This window comes from Rattus rattus, chromosome 3 (assembly GCF_011064425.1).
Source record: "Rattus rattus isolate New Zealand chromosome 3, Rrattus_CSIRO_v1, whole genome shotgun sequence".
Classification (NCBI taxonomy): Eukaryota; Metazoa; Chordata; class Mammalia; order Rodentia; family Muridae; genus Rattus; species Rattus rattus.
In genome coordinates, this window is record NC_046156.1 from 25103461 (window position 1) to 25123147 (window position 19687).

At 38.6% G+C, this 19687-nt stretch overlaps 1 protein-coding gene across 1 annotated transcript in view; it reads right to left on the reverse strand.

Moving 5' to 3' along the window:
• LOC116895241 (interferon-induced protein 44-like) overlaps positions 1-8264 on the reverse strand; it is a 47509-nt gene extending 39245 nt beyond the window's left edge. The window contains exon 1 of the mRNA XM_032896562.1: positions 8201-8264. Within this exon, the coding sequence (XP_032752453.1) occupies positions 8201-8264 (64 nt within the window). The remainder of the gene's footprint in view (positions 1-8200) is intronic.
• Positions 8265-19687: the final 11423 nt, after the last annotated feature.

A 19687-nucleotide genomic window follows, 5' to 3' on the forward strand; every position in this document is an offset into this window, starting at 1 on the left:
TTATGGATACCTGCATTTAACTTCAGGGACTATGTAAACACAATATATATCAATATCTATATATCTATATATCGATCTATATAAACTACTAGCTTTTCCTTTTTTTTAAAAAAAAAGCTACTCATCTAATTCCTTCATTTTCATAGTTACAAAGATAACTGCTTTGAAAATACAAAAGGTTGCCTCTAACAACAAAGAAAATGTTTTTTCTTATTTTTTTAATCCAGACAGTATTGCTGAGCCAGTAACAGTGGGTTTCCAGTACCTTCTATCAACTAAAAGTAGACCATTTCTTATTCTCCAAGATTCAGTTGCTAGTCCTGACACGTCATAGTAATGTCTGCCTTCTGATTGGCTGTAACTAACAGAGTGTATGCATTTAGACAGCTAGAGCACTTTGCTGCTGTTAATCCTTCTCCTGCTGGTTTCCTCCCTCATGTAAAGCCATCTGTGGGTCAGAGTTTCCGCATAGCACAAGCTTCCCATCCTGGGTTCTACAGAATTGGCTTCTGACTTAGCATCCTTGTCCTTCTACATAAGAATTACATGGGAACACCTGATAAGCTGTGTGTCAAAACTACAGGAATAGTCTGAACAAACCCAGTTGTGGGGCAGAGGCCAACACACATACAGACCACGTAGGGTCAGGGTGTGGAGTGTTCTGGTCCAGGACCACACATTTTGTTCCGTTGATGTTCTGGGTTTCTCACTCATTCCCTTAATAACACCAGAAGCTTTTTATTTTTCCTACCACCTAGAAGTGTAACATTCCTGAAATAGCTTCATAATCTGCTCTTTTGATGACCTCTGATGCTTTCCAGCCCTTTTGTTTTCTTCTTTCCTTAATCTCACTAAGTATCTTCTCAAATCTATCAAGACTTACCCCTTCCTTTCTATCCTTCAATTACCTCCCAGCTATCCCTGTCCTTTCCACCCAGCCTGGTGTCCTTATTCTATCAACTGAGTATTGCCACAGACTCTCCTGAGCTTCTGTGCTTTCATAGATTCCACGACTAAACCTGGAAGAAACCTGGAAGGACTCTCTCCACTTCCTTTCAATATACTTTCACTACATACTTTATAAGACTCGGGCACAAGCAAATAATTTTCTCTCTGTCCAGGGGAATGCCCATGAAACAAATTCGTAGACTCATTATTAAAACTACAGTGAAAATGAACTCAGGTAAGGCATAAATTCATTTTTTTTAAAAAAAAATGAAACTTAGCAATTGCCACAAAGTAGTGTAGCTAGGGTATTGCTTCTGCCGAAACAGCCTACAGCTCATGCTTGCTTCTAGCTGGTGGTTTTCCTGCCTGCCCTGTGTCGAAAGATGGGGGTGCCCTACTGCATCATCAAGGGAAAGGCCAGGCTGGGGCGCCTGGTCCACAGGAAGACGTGCACCACTGTTGCCTTCACACAGGTTAACTCAGAAGACAAGGGTGCTCTGGCTAAGCTGGTGGAAGCTATTAGGACCAATTAATGACAGATATGACGAGATCCCGCGCCACTGGGGGAGGCAACGCCCTGGGTCCTAAGTCTGTGGCTCGTGATTGCCAAGCTGGAAAAGGCAAAGGCTAAAGAACTCGCCACTAAGCTGGGTTAAATGTACACTTAAGTTTTCTGTACATAAATATAATTACAAAGTTAAAAAAAATGAAACTTTAGACAAGGAAAACCCAGCAGCCATGAAGCCGGATGTATTTTGAATGTGTGCTGAATTCAACACTCTTTCATCAGTTCACAGATGGCTCTGGTCCCCATTCCCTTGACATTACTCCAAACCTATCCACCCAAAAAAGAAAGAAAAGAGAGAAAGAAAGAAAGAAAGAAAGAAAGAAAGAAAGAAAAAGAAAGAAAGAAAGAAAGAAAGAAAGAAAGAAAGAGAGAGAGAGAGAGAGAAAGAAAGAAAGAAAGAAAGAAAGAAGGGAAGAAGGAAAGAAAGGAAAGAAAATTTCTCATGACAGACTACCCTCAGCAGACATCATTACTTCCTGCTTCACAGAGAAAAATTGAGGTCATCGCCCATGTATTCCATCAATTCATCAACACTCCACACTATTTTTGAACCATGCTGTTTTGTTTTCAGACACAGAATGGTTCTTCCTTCTTCAAGACTGAAACCTCCAGGCCTGGCGCTTGTTCTCAACCTCCCTCAGTTCCTTCCGAACTTACTTCATTCACAATATCATCTCATCATGCTACATTTAGCTCTCAGCTATTAGGTTTTCTCCCCTAACTCATAAAAATCTGTTACGTTCTGAATGAGATGCCCCTCATAGTCTAGGTACGTTAACTCCTGGTTCCCAGTTGGTGGTGCTGCTTGGGAGGCTTAGAAGGGAAGACCTTGCTGGAGGAACTGTGTTACTGGCTTTGAAGATATACGGCCTCACCCTCATTGCAGTCTGTTCTCTCTGCTTCATGCTTAAGATTGAAGATGTGAACTGATATCTTGTTGTTCCTGCCATGCCTGTCACCTGCTGCCTTCACTATACCATTATGGGCTTTAGCTCTTCTAGGACCATGAGACACTAAACTATTTCCTTTATAACTTCCCTTAGCTGTGGCGTTTGTAACAGCAGCAGAAGAAAAAAAAATCTACCTCATAAATACCATTCTTTAAAAGGAAGAAGCTCAGATCTTTTCTGTCTATCTCTAACATATCCCACCTCTATTCATTATTAACCTTCTTTTCTGATTCTTTTTTGACGGGACCTCATGTATCTCAGGCCAGTCTCTAACTTAGTATGCAATGGAAGATGATCTTGAACTTTAGGTCCTCATGCCTCTTCCTCCCAACTTTTGAGGCTCTAGGTATGGGCACTCATACTAGGTTTATGTGGTTCTGAAGGCTGAACCCAGAGCTCTAGGTAAATATTCCTTCAACTGGGCTATAGTCTTCTTTCGTGATCATTTGTGAAAAAAATATCTGCTTCCTGTCCTACTTGGCTTAAGCTTAGTACCCAGTATTGGTCACATTCTGGTTCTGGACTGTGCGTCACCAACTCAGTGTCACCGCCATCCATCTAAGCTCCTGAAATTGAGAAACACTGTTCTCTCTGTGATAGGGGTTAGAATTTTTCAAAATGAGAAACTCAGGTGATAATTAGGCTGAGATTATTCAGAATTGGACTTTACCAGGAGCAGTTGGCATCTGTGTTGTTTGCGACAAATTGTCAGCTTGACCAACTAAAGAATCAGCTGTGCTTCTAGGCCCGCCACACCTGTGAGGGATTATCCAAATTAATATTGTTCTCTGAGATAAGGCCTTTGAAGGATTATCTTGATTATCTTAATTAGTGTGAGAAAATCTGTCTTGACAGTCAGTGGGACCGCATCCTGGGCAGGGAATCCCTGGCCTTATGAAGTAGAGGAACTAAGGAGAGTTCTACCTTGCACGTGTCTCTTGCTTTCTGTCCTGTGACAGCTTACAAAATGTGACCAGCTGTCTCGGGCTCCTGCTGCTGTGCCGTCACTGTCATGTTTCAGAAGTGTGAACCAGAATAAAGCCTTCGTCTTTATCAGATAATAAAGTTGCTTTATCAGAGCGCTTCATCACACCCCACATAAAGAACCTAAGTTATATAACTATATATAACATATAAGGGAGATGTAGAAATGAGACTGGTGTGTGACTTTCGGGTAAGCTGTTTTCCTCTGAGGCGGAGACAGTGGCTGAGGAGCTCCCTCTGGTTATGCAACTGCATTACAGTTTCCAGACATGCAACAGACTTTGAGAAACAGTTGCCTTAGTGATTTGAACTGAGATTCTCAAGTCGATTTCTCTGACCTATTAGTAACTGCCTCCTTATTCTCTGTGGCAGCCCTTACCTCATCTCCTATAATTTCCCAACCACTATGGTCAGCATTTAATTGTGTGCTAAGCCTTTAATACACAGACTAGAGAGAATGGCATATTTCCCCAAGTGCCAAAGGAATCCACTCAAAGCACACCAGGATCTATTCCAGCAAAGAATCTAACAACCTCCACATTCGTTACCCAGAACATCTCCACCTGAGACTAATCTAACACTGTTGCCAACATTAGTATATGCAGGGGGAGTGGGACAGGCATGCTACAAAAGGAATGCTTCTATATATGTTGACATGAAGGATATTGTATCTTCCATGGTAAATTAGTATAAAATATTTTCTCTGGTTTATAGCTCTGCACATTCTCCAAACAATTGAACTTTCCGAAGTCTATACATGGAGCATCTGAGATAATGCTAACACATATAAAGGCTTCTCCCCTTCTGGCCTTTCATTTTCTGCATTGGGATATAACTCAACTACTCTCATACATGTTTTAGATTCTGTCATACATGTCTTTGTGTTTCTTACTGAATCAATAGATAAAAAAGAAGCATTAGTTAAAATACTCTTTATCTGAATAAGGAAATGTAAGTCCTTTCCAGAGTTCACAGGCTCAAATGAATAGATTGAATCAAAGAAATATCTTATCTGTATCCAAACCTAAGAATTTCACCATTTTCCACCCCTGGGGAACATGTAAAAATAACACCAATTATCATATATATGTGTATGTTCAGAATAGTCATCTACAACTGTGGCATAAAGAAAAACAATGAAATCAAAATTTTGTGGTATGTTAAATATATATCAAATTGGATTAATGAGTGAGATTTACTTTTATAATATTTTGACAATAGTGAGGTTCCATATTTTGCCGGCCCATGTAAAACTGGCCCTAATTTTGTAAAAACTAGATCAACATCATATAATGCTTTCTATATAATATAATCAATTTGGCCAGCATCTTAACTCCAAACACGAATGTCTGAAATGACTTATAGTTCCCAAATCAATTCAGATGTGGAAAATCCATGTGTGGTACAATAGACCAGAAGAATTCTGCAGGTGAAACAAACAGGAATTGGAGCGTGATAGTCATTTTAGTTGATTGCATTGGAGTCTGATGTTAGAAAGTTATGATGTTACCATAGAAACTGCTATGGCTTAAGTGTAGTTATAAATATTCTGCAAGGAAAAATTGCGTTAATCAAACACAGAGGCACAATGTTAAAAACATTTAGTTGCCTAAAGAACAATGCATCCTACTTGCCGAGAAGAAGTAAGGAGCATCTTAGGAAAATAAACAGCACAGAAACCAGGGTGATGGATGAAGGACCCTCAGGAAACACTTTTTAAACTGAATTTTACATCTTTGAAACCCACCGAGAACAATATGACCTCAAATTCCAGCCCACCCAAACAAAATAGAAGAAATAGAACCCCTAATGGTTCAATCTCAAAAATCAGATTAATTAGTCTACCTAGAGACTTCTGGTCACAGTAGATATTTGGTAAATATTTATTCCCTAAATGCGGTGTTCAGAAGCAGTAGAATGCAGTAATGCTTGAGTGACAATGTTCACTGGGAGCCAGCACGTAGCCTCTGCTGCTTCTGTTCCTAAACCAGAGACAAGTAAAAGAGGAAATGTGATGAATAGTGTTTAGCAATGTGGTCTTTAGTACTGAAAATCTGACAAACATGATTGGCAAACAGATATGGAAAAATGGGTTTCCAACTCATCACCCCAGATCTCAGTAGACAGTGCCCTGCATGCCAACAGACCTAGGCACCAAAGAGCTCCTCACATATGGCTTGTCTTTGCAAGCTTTGACATAGAGACTCAGAGCAGAATACAGTCCTTCCATTTCCATAATCTGCACACTCAATGAGGAGGACAAGAGAGGGAGCTGGAAACTGTAATTTTTTTACTTCAGAAGTATCAGTCACATAGTCTGCTCCCCACATTAAGAAACATGTGAGAATGAGGAGAAGATAAGTCATGATTGTTCCATGAAGAGAATGAAGGGAATGGCAGCCATATAAAAGAATCAGAATTGAAATGTGTATGTATGTATGTACATATGTACGTATGTATGTATGTATACATGTGTGCATGTACATATGTATTATGTATGTACATATGTATGTGTGTATCTATGTATGTATACATGTATGCATGTACATATGTATTATGTATGTACATATGTATGCGTGTATGTGTGTATGTATGTATGCATGTACATAGGTATGTATGTGTGTATGAATGTATGCATGTATGTATGTATGTAAATACACAGCATATATCCCATCCTAATAAGCTTTATAATCCACAAGTAAAATATTAATTGAATGAGCAATTTTAACCCAGAATTACACAGATGAATAGTCTGAGAGCTTACACATGAAATATTTAACCTGGTGAAGCTGAAGAATTCTAACCAGCAATCTCAGTGTTGAAGCAGAGAGTGAGAACATTGCTAAGAATTAGCAAAAGAAATCGAGAAAGTGTTTCTCTGGCAAACAGGAAATAACTGCTCTGGACTACAGCAAAGACCAAGAGTGTGGTATAATCGTCAAACCAGAAGAAGCCCAGAACTGTCATATTATAATATAAAGTGGAGAGAAGTCTAGATTCTATTGAGTAATTAAAGAAAAATTTAAAATGATTATTTAGAAAAATAAATAAAATTGACAAACTCCTTGAAAGGAGACATGAATTAATAAAATTGTGGGATATTAGAATTAGAGAAAGAGGATATTACAATTGACACCACCAAAATCCAGAGATAAATAAAAATGATTTTAAAACAGTTTGAACACATTGGAAAATTTGAAGAAATGCATCAATACATATGTACATATGTGCACATATATCCATACACACATATATACTTATGTATACATACATGCATGCATACATACAGACACCCATATGACCAACTAAAATGGAATCAAAAGGATATGTAAAACCCTAAACAGATCATAATAAGCAATGAGATTAAATTAGAAATAAAACGTCTCTAAAGTAAAGCTGTGGATCAGATGATTTCATAGCTGAATTCTACAAGACCATTAAAGAAGAACTAACACCTATGTTCCTCAAACCACCTATGAAATAAAAAGGAAAAGGAGAGGAATGCTTCTGAATTCTTTCAATAAAATCTACATTTTTTTCTGGGACCAAAACCGGATAAGAAAATAACAGAAAAACAAACTATTGACCACTTCTTTGATGAGCAGAGAAGAAGAAAATCAATAAAATACCTGAACCCACACTATACAATACACTAAAAGTAACAGGCTTATGTTTGACAAAAGCATTTTCAAATCAAAAAAGAGAAAGAATTGTAAGTCAGAATGAGAGATGCTACCTGAGATATTTAAGTGGAAAAAAATGCAGCACTTACATCTTTCTTCATCTATGTACATACATATCCATGTATATATGCAGCCTACAGATTTGTGTATACATCCAGGTGCATATGCAAATGTGTTGGGGGGACATGTCATGTGAAGACCTGACGTAGGTCCTTGGCGTCTTCCTCAAAGCCAGTAGTTCCCAGCCTTCCTAACACTGTGACTCTTTACAGTTTCCCATGTGGTGGGGAGCCTCAACCATAAAATTTCCATTGCTATTTTGTAACTGTAAGTCTGTTACTATTATGAATCACAATGAAAATATCTCTGCTTTTCAATGGCAACCCCTATGAAAGGGTCATTTGACCCCCAATGGAGTCGTAATCCACAGGTTGAGAACCACTGCTCTGAATTTTCACCTTATTTTTGTGGCAACATCTCTCAAATGAACCTCACAGATTTAGCTAGACTCACTGGAAGACCTTCCATTATCTACCTGTCTCTGCTTGTCAGGACGGGGTTACAGACAATGCCATCATGTCCGGCTTCTATGTAGGTGTTAGAGATGAAAGCCAGTTCTTCATATCTATGTGTCGGGTACTTTACCAGATGAGTCATCTCCCCAACATATGTATTATTTTTAATGAAGTTGGTGACTTGGAAGAGTGGACTGAATAAGAAAGAAACCTTTAAAACTATATTTAGGAAGATGTGTGTGAATAGAAGAAACTCAAGCTTTGGTGATCTTGAGAAGATAACCTACACGGGGATAAGAGAAATTAAGATTAGTCTATGCTGGTGTTGAATGCCTAAGTGGGTTCTAGTATCAAGTCCAGGAGGAGGCGGTTCAGAAATACGATGGAGAAATATCACGTTTACGTTGGCACAGTTTTGATATGGCTCTCTGTAGAATATCTACTTGTCTTGGTCAGGGTTCTAATGTTGTGCAGAGGTACTGGTAACTCTTCTAAAAGAGAGCATGTAATTGGGGGCTTTCTCACGGCTTCAGAGATCCAGTCCATTATCACCAGGACACGTGGAAAGCATGGCGGCCAGTAGGCAGGCGGACAGCAGAAAAAGAGGAATGCGCATCTTCGGTGGGCTTTTTGAAACTTAAGTCCACTCCCGCAACAAGCGTCCTCTAACAAAGCCACACCTCCTAAGATCTACTCAAATAGGGCCACTCCCTGGTCACTAAGCATTCGGATAAACAAACCGGGTGGGGTGGGGTGGGGTGGGGCGTTCGTATTCAAGCCACCTCACCAACACATATGGGTCTCAAGCTCAGGAAAATAAACTGGATTCTAAATTAATATTAGTGTCAATGTCACAGAAGTCATGTATGAAGCTTTAATTTTTTTTTTTCCAGAGCTGGGGACCGAACCCAGGGCCTTGCACTTGCTAAGCAAGCGCTCTACCACTGAGCTAAATCCCCAACCCCGAAGCTTTAATTTTTAAGGAATTAACTTAATCATGTGCATTTAAGAACAGAGGTATTTTTTAACTACCATTCTGCAAACTCATGGTTTAAAATTTTCCTTCTTCTTCTATACAACCCCCAATATCTTTGCTAGGGCTTCTGAAATTATAGTTTCACTGATGCGGTCACTCACTTAAGGCACATATATGAACTGTGACGATATGGACCTTTTATGGTGCTTTATACCTATACTATATTTGAGATAGAAACCCAATTCATGAACTGCATATACACTTCGAGAAGAAAGAGGTATCGTTGGAAAAGTAGTGAGGTCTATTATACAAAGAAGACTCAGCCCCAGATGTTGGAAGGAGTGACTTAGCACATTCTTTAAATAAAGAAATATTCAGATTACAACATTAAAAAAAATCAGTGTCGTGTTATGATTTAGATGTGATTATCCAAACAATAACAACTTAATAAAATACCTCAAGGTAAAATAAATTTTGGTGAGTAATTGTTGATTCTGTTTTAAATGGGATTCGTATGCTTAAATATCAAGATGTTCCCACGGAATGATTTAGGGCTCTGAAAACTAATGTAAAATGTTCACTCAAACAAGAATTCTAAGCTAAGTTTGGGAACGCTAGCAGGAAAAGAAGGGAATTGCACATTGTGAAATACCCCCAGCTGTTACCGTGGCCACCGTGGGTAAGGCGCTAAACTTAGCACATCCAAACAGCAGTCCCAGGAACTTCATTTTCCTGTGTATGCGAATCAAAAGTGCACCTTCTATGTGAATTGACTTTTAAAATCTAACGTATTTCGGTCTTACTTCCAACTCAATTTCGTTTGAAAGGTCAATTATGACCTTAATTTTGCCCGTCGTATCTTCTGATTTCTTTGGGGGGATGTTAAATAAGAGCTTTTGGAAAGTCACGCTCACCTCCCACCTCCTACGTGCCAGATCCCACCTGCTGTCTTTGTCAATCAGCCAGTACAGAGACCATCCATGTAAACTACTAAATTGATACGTACTAGGATAGCTAGGTATCTTCAAAACCTACACGCATGCATGCTCACACGTGAGACAGTCAAGCAGCTCATAACACCTGCAGAAATTAAACAGAAAGAAGAGAATGAAGTAGTGAAAACCAAACCTTGAATACAACACACACGTGCGCGCGCGCGCACGCGCACAAACACACACACACACACATACACACACATACGCATACACGTATGCACACGTGCACACACATGGACTCACAGGCACATGTGCACACACACATGCACACGCTCATGCTGCACACATTTAGAGAAACCTTGCATGGAGAATCAACATTGTGAAAAAGCAAGAAGTTTATTTAGAAGATATAAAGATCTGTGAGATGTTTACGCCTTTATACTTTTGGTTTTGGTTTTAGTGTAGGACTAGGAGCAACTTCATGGAACTAGAGTAGAGACAGACAGCTGGGGAGGGCCAGGGAGCCGTGAGAACAGCTCAACTGTAGGTAAGGCATCCAGGACCAGAATACACAGGGTCTCAATACCGCAGGGCACGCAGACGTAAGCTAGTTATAGGACGGTACTGAGATCTCACTTCAGGGCTTTGATTGATCTTACCTGGCACCACAGCAAGCACAACACTGAAACTGGTGCAGACGAAAGGACTTTTGCGCTTTCACAGACTCCTGAAGTCAATCCTCTGCCCAAGGAATACAACTGTGGCTAGTCCTCTGACACCTCAGGCTCTACGGCCGTGAATGACAACTGGGTGCTTCCAGGGCTTGATTACTCCAGCTGATGTCAGATTCAGAGCTGTCAGATTGCAAGATCACTCTCAGTTGATATGATCTACTCCTAGGTATTGAAGGGCTGACTTGCCTTATGCAAGTCCTCTGTTACCTTCCGTTGCCTTTCTTTCCTCAAGTCTCTCTGAGCCTTCTCTAACCCTAGGGCTGTGAGAAACCACACCGATGCTCCCTGACCTATGACTGTCCCATGTTTTCAGGCTCGGGGTAGCTCAGTTATCAAGATTGCCCTTCAAGACGGCTCCCGGCCACTGCTCTTTGAAGAATGGGATTTCTCTACACTTCTTACCTATCCACTGGTGTCATCATGTCTCATCATACCTAAAGCTGGATTGTAGGCTGGTCATAAGTTTATAACTACCCATCAGTTATCTCTTGACTAGCTTATATTTTGGAAAAGGCTTCCTTCATTAGGTTTTTCATTTATTTTAAATATATATTTTAAACTCTAAAGATGTTACTTATTCTATTCTGTGTGAACAAGTGTTTTTTATCTACATGTATGTATGTATGTGCACCACATGAATGCCAAGTGCCTACATGGATCAAAAGAGAGTGTCAGATCCCTTGGAACTAAAATAATGGATGGTTGTAAACCGCCATGTGGTTGCTGGGAACTGAATCCGGGTCTTCTGCAAGAGCATGTGTTCTTAACCATTGAGCTACCTCTCAGCCAGTCACCATACAAAGGAGCAGATTTCCTCATGACATTTGTTTCCGTATGTACAGGTATACATACATACATACATAGTTTCATACATACCTGCTTCTCTCTCCCATCTCCCTGTTCTTCTCCCAATTTGCACCCCTCTAGTTTCCCTATTTCTCCTTCCACTTAGCTATCATATGTGTTCTGTTACCTTCCTCACCCTATTTTCTTAAAACTTCCTTTTCCCTTTGAGGAGCTCCTTTCTATTTTCCTGATCTCTACTTCCACTCATTCGTACATAAATATACATACATGAAAAGTAAGTGCTATGATCTTCATGTAAGAGAAAGCATTTTGTATTTGTCTTTCTGATCCCAAATGACTACACTGATTGTGGGTTTTTTTTATATTTTCATTCACCTTACTACTAATTTCATTCTTATTTACAGCAGAATAAAACCATATTGTTTATATGTACCATATTTTCATTATCCAGTCATGAAATTATGACTGATCTAGGCTGATTCCTTGCAATTGAGAATAGAATACCAGGAAACATTGCTATACAAGTGTCTCTGTGGTGGATAAAGTGTCCTTGCGGTGGGTGACCAGAAATGCTATAGCTGGGTCATATGGTAGTTCTTTTTGTAGGTTTTGAGAAACTTTCATATTGATTTCCATGTGACCCTACCATTTTGTCCTCTTGCCTAAACTGAATAAGGGTTTCATGTCACTCTACTGAAGCTCTTGTCATTTGTGTCCCTAATGGTAGCTATGCTACACTGGGTAAGATGGGATCTCAGAGTGATTTGAATCTGTATTATTTACTGAGGGTTAAAGAGCCTTAACACATTTAATTCACTTGTTGGTATTTCTTCTTCTGAGAAACATCTGCTTAATCCATTGGCCTATCCATTGGTTGACAGAAGTTTGTGATATTTAATTTTCTGCAGTTCTTTGTATATTCCTACATTAACTCTTGTCTGAGATATAGCTGATGAAGATTTTCTCCAACTCTGTTCATTACGTTGATGATTTTCTTTGCTGCGCAGAAGGCTTTTATTTTCTTGAAATCTGATTTGACATTTTGGGAGCTACCTGCGTTACTGGGGTTTTACTCAGAAACGTCTGGCCTATGCCTATACTTTGAATTGTATTTTGTACTGGAGCAGGGGTAGCCTCCCAACAGCCAGACACCTGAGGAAAAGTGACTCTCCCTCTCTTGGAAGCTATCGGTTTCCCATATCTCAACTCATGATGAATCCATGATCCCCTATCCTACTCGTGCTTTGATTTTGTCTGGCTTCACCTTCACAGGTCTTCTGCTCCTAGTCAGGACCACTGTCATTTTACAGACACATATATTCTACTTCCTTAACTATGTTTATGCATTTTATTATTATTATTGAGACATGAGGTTTTCCTGTTTACTTGTTTGCTTTTCTCCTTGGTTCCTATATTTGCTCTTTTTCTCTCCTCTATATTTTCAGTACTGCTGGGTTTTTAAATACTTTGTGTCTTGTTTTCTATTCCCCTTCTTATGTGATCTTGACAGTATGTTTTTAACTCTGTCAATGGTGAGAAATGATTTCTTTCTAATGAAGCAAGTTTTAAATTTATCTCTTTTAAAATAATCTCTTGCTCCTGTCTCTTCCTTCAACGATGTTCTCAAGTCTCCATCTTCTTGTATTATTCCATTTAACATAGTTTTCTATTTCTCACCTTCCCTTAAAACTCTACTTACACGTGCACACACACACACACACACACACACACACACACACACACGCATGCATGAACACAAACACACACACATATTCCTAATTTAATTAAACAACAAAAATAAAGTTCTGACAGGCCCCTATACAATAATAGCTCATGATTGTAATATTCCAATATCATCAGTAGGTAGATAATCTGAACAGAATATCAAGGAAAACTACAGGTAAACTATACCTTGTATCAAACAAGATTAACTGATCATATATATATATATATATATGTGTGTGTGTGTGTGTGTGTGTGTGTGTGTGTGTGTAATACTTTGCCAAAGATACAAAAAGCCCTTTCCTCTTAGCAGCCCATGGAACATTCTTTAAAACGGATTGCATTCAAGCCATGGATCAGGCCTAATAAGTGTAAAAGTATAGAAGAATGACAATAATCTATGGTATCTTATAAGGACAAAAGGGAAATAAAAGTAGAAATCAGTAACAAGCAAACCACAGGGACCACACAATTACACAGAGACTTAACCACACGCTCTTCAACGACAAGTGGATCTTTGAAAAATTGGCGAGTAAAACTTAAGAAATCAGTATCAAATGAGAATAAAAGCAAAATTATTAAAAACTTTGTTATACAAATACAGAGGTTCTAAAAGGCAAGTGTATGGCTATGCATGTACACGTTAAAAAGTCCAGAAAGATCTCAAGTACACAACCTAATGCTAGTTCTCAATGTCTTAGGAAAAAAGGGGCCCCAAAGCATTAGATGTCAAGAATTAATAAAAAAAGAAAAATAAAGCAGCGATTTTTGAAATGGGTGCTAAAAGAACAATACGTAAGATCAAATTAGAGGTGGTTCTTGGGAAGACACAAATTGACTGAGGAATCCCGAGCAGACCAACCAAAGGAAAGAAAGAAGGACAACATTAAAAATGGCGTATCATGGACTCCAGTGAAACACAGAGAATGTTTATGGAGTATTTTGAAAACTTTGAATATTTGTGCATTCTTTCTTTCTGTTTTGATTTTTTATTTGAATTTGTCAACTGCATTTGTTCTTCCAAAGTGCCATTTTTGTTTGATATTATGTATTGTTCTTTTTAGCACCCGTTTCAAAATTGCTGCCCGTTTTTATAATTACCGGGAAGTTTATACTTTGGTGGGGATTTGTATTTACAACAGACTAAGTGGATGGATTAGAGACACATGATTTTTTGTAGACAACGAGAAATATAAGTTTAGAAGTCTAAGGAAAACAACAGAATTACTTTTAATGTGGACTGCAGCTGACGAAGCACAGACAATTCGGTGCTGGGACCCTTTGACACCCTTACGATTAATGACATGATCTTAACGTTAACATTTGCAGAATGCACTAGGAAAGAACAGAGGATACAGATGTGGTGCCAGCCTGAAACAGAGCTTGCTGAATTACAAGGCTCCCCTAAAAGATGCTACAGCGTTCAAACTCCGAAAGCATCTAGTGATGTTGAAAATAACACAATTTGTCGATGTTCAAACAGACCTCCCCACCTCAAAACTGCAATTAGCATAAATGACTGTATATTTGAGCGTAATACAACATTAAATATTTCTATATTTTGCTGTGCAGGTTGTGTCTTCCACCTTCTAACAAAAAGGTTTTTGGTTTTGGGGCTGAAGTTTGTTAAAACGGAGACTTATAGATTGGAACTTTTTTCAAACTGGGTTTCATATACTGTTAGATATAACATTTTAAAAAACTAGCATATTTTTACATTTGAATGTGCAATTATATTATAGATTTTGTAGGAAAATAGATTTGCTATCTTTTCTGCAACTATAAAAAATCCATGAGCTTGGTTTATTCTATGTCAAGTTGTCCTGGGATGCCCTCGCTACATCGATAAAATGAGGAGCCTCCGTGAGACAATGCTAATTTGAAGCTTGGATTAGCACAACGCTCCAGCCTCAGGTCACCTAAAGAGTTATCCCGGCGCTGACTCCCAGCTGTTAGGGAGTAGACCAGTGTCAGGAGCTCTGGGTGGTCTCCAAACTTTTTAAATTGCAGATCCCACCAACACAACGTTTTAAGAGTACGTCATTGAGATGTTTAAAATCCTTGGTTCTGAACACATAAAATGTCATCATTCAGGAATCACCCACCAATGCTGCTTTTGACACCTTAGCTCAGAGGCGAACATTGTATGGAAGAAATTGTACTGTTTTACTGTGCATGGAAGTTTCCACGAGAAGCTGTTAGTGTTCTCTAGGAGAAGCCCAGGAGGTCTTTGGCCCTGGGTCCTCCTCACTGTCATACAATGCAGTTCACAAGCATCTTTTGGGTGGTCCATTCTGTCCAGGGTTCCAGCAGTTTCTGCTCCCAGTAAACAGGTCACAGTTGCTGTATCATTCAAGACCATCGGTCTCCCCAGTTTTCAGGGTGATATTTCGTCTCATGTTCTCAGTTCCTTTTGCTCATTAGCTCTCAGATCTGAAAATGTCTTTATTTTTTAGAAAATGTATTCCAGGAAGGTTGTTCCCAGTTCCTTGATGGGTTCAAAACATCTCACTAATTCTCATGTGGGTGAGCATTGTGGCACCTGGTGTGGTTGCAAGGGTGAGGGTGACACCCTGCAAGGACCAGGTGCTTCAGAGCTGAAACTGCCCTGTGCTTCTCCTGGGTCTTCTTCATTTTTGAGCATGTCCTTCCTTATTGAGGGTTAGAACCTCACCTTATTCTCACCCTGACTATAGACAGCCATATCTTCAAGGTCTAATGTCTTCTTTCTGTGGAAAACAATATTTACAATGAAGATCTGGGAGCTGTTGGTCATTTCATTGTGCCTTTGCGCCTAGAACTTTCCAAGCCTGGAGATAAAGTGTGCATATCAAGCGTATATATATATACATATCTTGTATTTACAAGTGTGCATATCAAGCGTATATATATACATACATATCTGTGTATTTACAAGTGTGCATATCAAGCATACATATACATATCTGTATATTTACAAGTATGCATATCAAGCATGTATATATATACATATCTTGTATTTATAAGTGTGCATATCAAGTGTGTATATATACATATCTGTGTATTTACAAGTATGCATATCAAGCATATATACATATCTGTATATTTACAATTGTGCATATCAAGCATGTATATATACATATCTGTGTATTTACAATTGTGCATATCAAGCGTATATATATACATATCTGTGTATTTACAAGTATGCATATCAAGTGTGTACATATATGTATCTGTGTATTTACAAGTATGCATGTATATATACATATCTGTGTATTTACAAGTGTGCATATCAAGCATGTATATATACATATCTGTGTATTTACAAGTGTGTATATCAAGCGTATATATACATATCTGTATATTTATAATTGTGCATATCAAGCATGTATATATACATATCTGTGTATTTACAAGTGTGCATATCAAGCATGTATATACATATCTGTATATTTACAATTGTGCATATCAAGCATGTATATATACATATCTGTGTATTTACAAGTATGCATATCAAGTGTGTACATATACGTATCTGTGTATTTACAAGTGTTTTTTAATGCCTCGCATTATACTTCAATAGCACAGGACTTTTTGAGGCTTTTCTCTCTAAATGTTTTAATTCTTTTGATAGTAAGTAACTATTTCTTATTACTTTGAGTGTATATATTTATTTCATCAAACTTAAACTATCCAGAAAGTAGTTTTAGAAATTTCAGCATCATAGAAACTCACACCCCTGACATGCTTATCCCCCCTGACAAATCTCTCTCTTGTCTGCCTACCAAGCCACCCTGCATCTATCCCAGAAGCAATCACAGCCAAACTTTTTTCACACAAGTTTAATTAGTTCCATCTCTTCTAGAATGTCACATAAACAGAATTGCATAGTATATGACTGTCTATACCTGGATTCTTTTATTTAGCATAACATCTGTAAAAGTCACCCTAACTTCCTAAATATGATTGCTGTAAAGAACAATTACAACATCTGTTTTGTAGAAATTACTATTTTTACAAATATCAAAACATTCCTCTTTAAAGAGATACTAATATCACATTTTTTTTTCTTCAAGAAGTGTCAATCTTATCATCTTTAACTACCCAGATGGGTGAATACCTGTCTCCTTCCCTCGGTGCTGATGAACATGTTTTCCTGTGTTTACTAGCCATGTGTCTGTTCAGGTTTCACCCGGGTTTTAAATTGAACTGCTCATCTCTTTTATTTTCATACTTTGTGGGAGCCTCTAATATGTTCCTTCTACAAGCACCTTAATAAAAAGAAGTAAGTTTTTTAAGTGCCTGCCCGTCTTTGTGGCCAGCTTATAGATTATTGTCAACAGAATCCTTTGGTGACTAGAAGTTGTTAAAACCACTTTCATTTAACATTTTTGATGATCACATATATTTTTAGTATCTCAGTCTTTAATTGTCTATCTTTTTTTAAAGCCGAATTTCAATCATTCCAAGATTGAGGTGTTCTCTTTGGGAACTTGTTGGGAATGAGGGTTTCTGCCGGAGAGGGAGAAATGAGAGATGGTAGTGAGGGAGGGGTGGAAAATCAACAAATCCATTATACACAGGGAGGGATTACCAAAGAAAACCAGAAATGGGAAAGGCACAGGAAGAGTAAATTATGCTAAATCCTCTATTTTCTTTGGGAAATATGAAGTCTCCTATTGACCTTCTTTTCAGCCTAATTAACATTTATGTATGGTGCAACGTAGGAGTAATCAATGTTTATTATTTTCTGTGCATTTATTTAGTAGTCCCAGCACTATGTTGAACAGACCTTTTCTGTACCATTAAATTCCCCTGGTACCTTAGTTTTTCCTTTTTAAATCAACTAAATATTATCATTTAATTAATTTCTAAGCTTTCTATCCTGTTACTTTGTTTTTTATTTATTCTTACACCAATGCCATAGTTTCATTCACTGTAATTTCTCAGTAGCTATCGTGATCAGATCAAATCTGTCTGTTTCCCCTCCAAATTATTCTGATTCTTTTCAGTGTTTTTTAAACTTGCACATCGATTTTGGAATGTGGGTCAAGGTTGTAGTTCACTCAGCGGCAAAGTTCTAACCTACCCTGCTCATAACTGTGAACCACAGAATAAAACACCAAGAACCCCTCGTTACTTTGTTTTGTCTTAAAAAGCTCAACTTGGACCATTACTTGGATTTTATGTAATCTGTAATTAAATTCAAAGAAAACTGCAATTTTAGCTGTATTAATTTTTTAATAGATGAACCTAACTTATTTTGGTCTTAGCTTCCCTTAAAAATGTTTTTTTTTTTTTTTTTTTTTTTATTATTAACTTGAGTATTTCTTATATACATTTGAATGTTATTCCCTTTCCGGTTTCGGGCAAACATCCCCCCCCTCCCCTTCCTTATGGGTGTTCCCTTCCAACCCTCCCCCATTGCTGCCCTCTCCCCAACAGTCTAGTTCACTGGGGTTCAGTCTTAGCAGGACGCAGGGCTTCCCCTTCCACTGGTGCTCTTACTAGGATATTCATTGCAACCTACGAGGTCAGAGTCCAGGGTCAGTCCATGTATAGTCTTTGGGTAGTGGCTTAGTCCCTGGAAGCTCTGGTTGGTTGGCATTGCTGTACATATGGGGTCTCGAGCTCCTTCAAGCTCTTCCAGTTCTTTCTCTGATTCCTTCAACAGGGGTCCCGTTCTCAGTTCAGTGGTTTCCTGCTGGCATACGCCTCTGTATTTGCTGTATTCTGGCTGTGTCTCTCATGAGCGATCTGCACTCACATTTTGATCATCCGTCTTGAGTTTCATTTGTTCTAGGAATCTAGGGTAACTCAAGCATTTGGGCTAATAGCCACTTATCAATGAGTACATACCATGTATGTCTTTCTGTGATTGGGTTAGCTCACTCAGGATGATAGTTTCCAGTTCCAACCATTTGCCTACGAATTTCACAAAGTCATTGTTTTTGATAGCTGAGTAATATTCCATTGTGTAGATGTACCACATTTTCTGTATCCATTCCTCTGTTGAAGGGCATCTGGGTTCTTTCCAGCTTCTGGCTATTATAAATAAGGCTGTGATGAACATAGTGGAGCACGTGTCTTTTTTATATGTTGGGGCATCTTTTGGGTATATGCCCAGGAGAGGTATAGCTGGATCCTCAGGCAGTTCAATGTCCAATTTTCTGAGGAACCTCCAGACTGATTTCCAGAATGGTTGTAGCAGTCTGCAACCCCACCAACAATGGAGGAGTGTTCCCCTGTCTCCACATCCTCGCCAGCATTTGCTGTCACCTGAGTTTTTGATCTTAGCCATTCTCACTGGTGTGAGGTGAAATCTCAGGGTTGTTTTGATTTGCATTTCCCTTATGACTAACGATGTTGAACATTTCTTTAGGTGTTTCTCAGCCATTCGGCATTCCTCAGCTGTGAATTCTCTGTTTAGCTCTGAACCCCATTTTTTAATAGGGTTATTTGTCTCCTGGCTGTCTAACTTCTTCAGTTCTTTGTATATTTTGGATATAAGCCCTCTATCTGTTGTAGGATTGGTAAAGATCTTTTCCCAATCTGTTGGTTGCCGTTTTGTCCTAACCACAGTGTCCTTTGCCTTACAGAAGCTTTGCAGTTTTATGAGATCCCATTTGTCGATTCTTGATCTTAGAGCATAAGCCATTGGTGTTTTGTTCAGGAAATTTTTTCCAGTGCCCATGTGTTCCAGATGCTTCCCTAGTTTTTCTTCTATTAGTTTGAGTGTGTCTGGTTTGATGTGGAGGTCCTTGATCCACTTGGACTTAAGCTTTGTACAGGGTGATAAGCATGGATCGATCTGCATTCTTCTACATGTTGACCTCCAGTTGAACCAGCACCATTTGCTGAAAATGCTATCTTTTTCCATTGGATG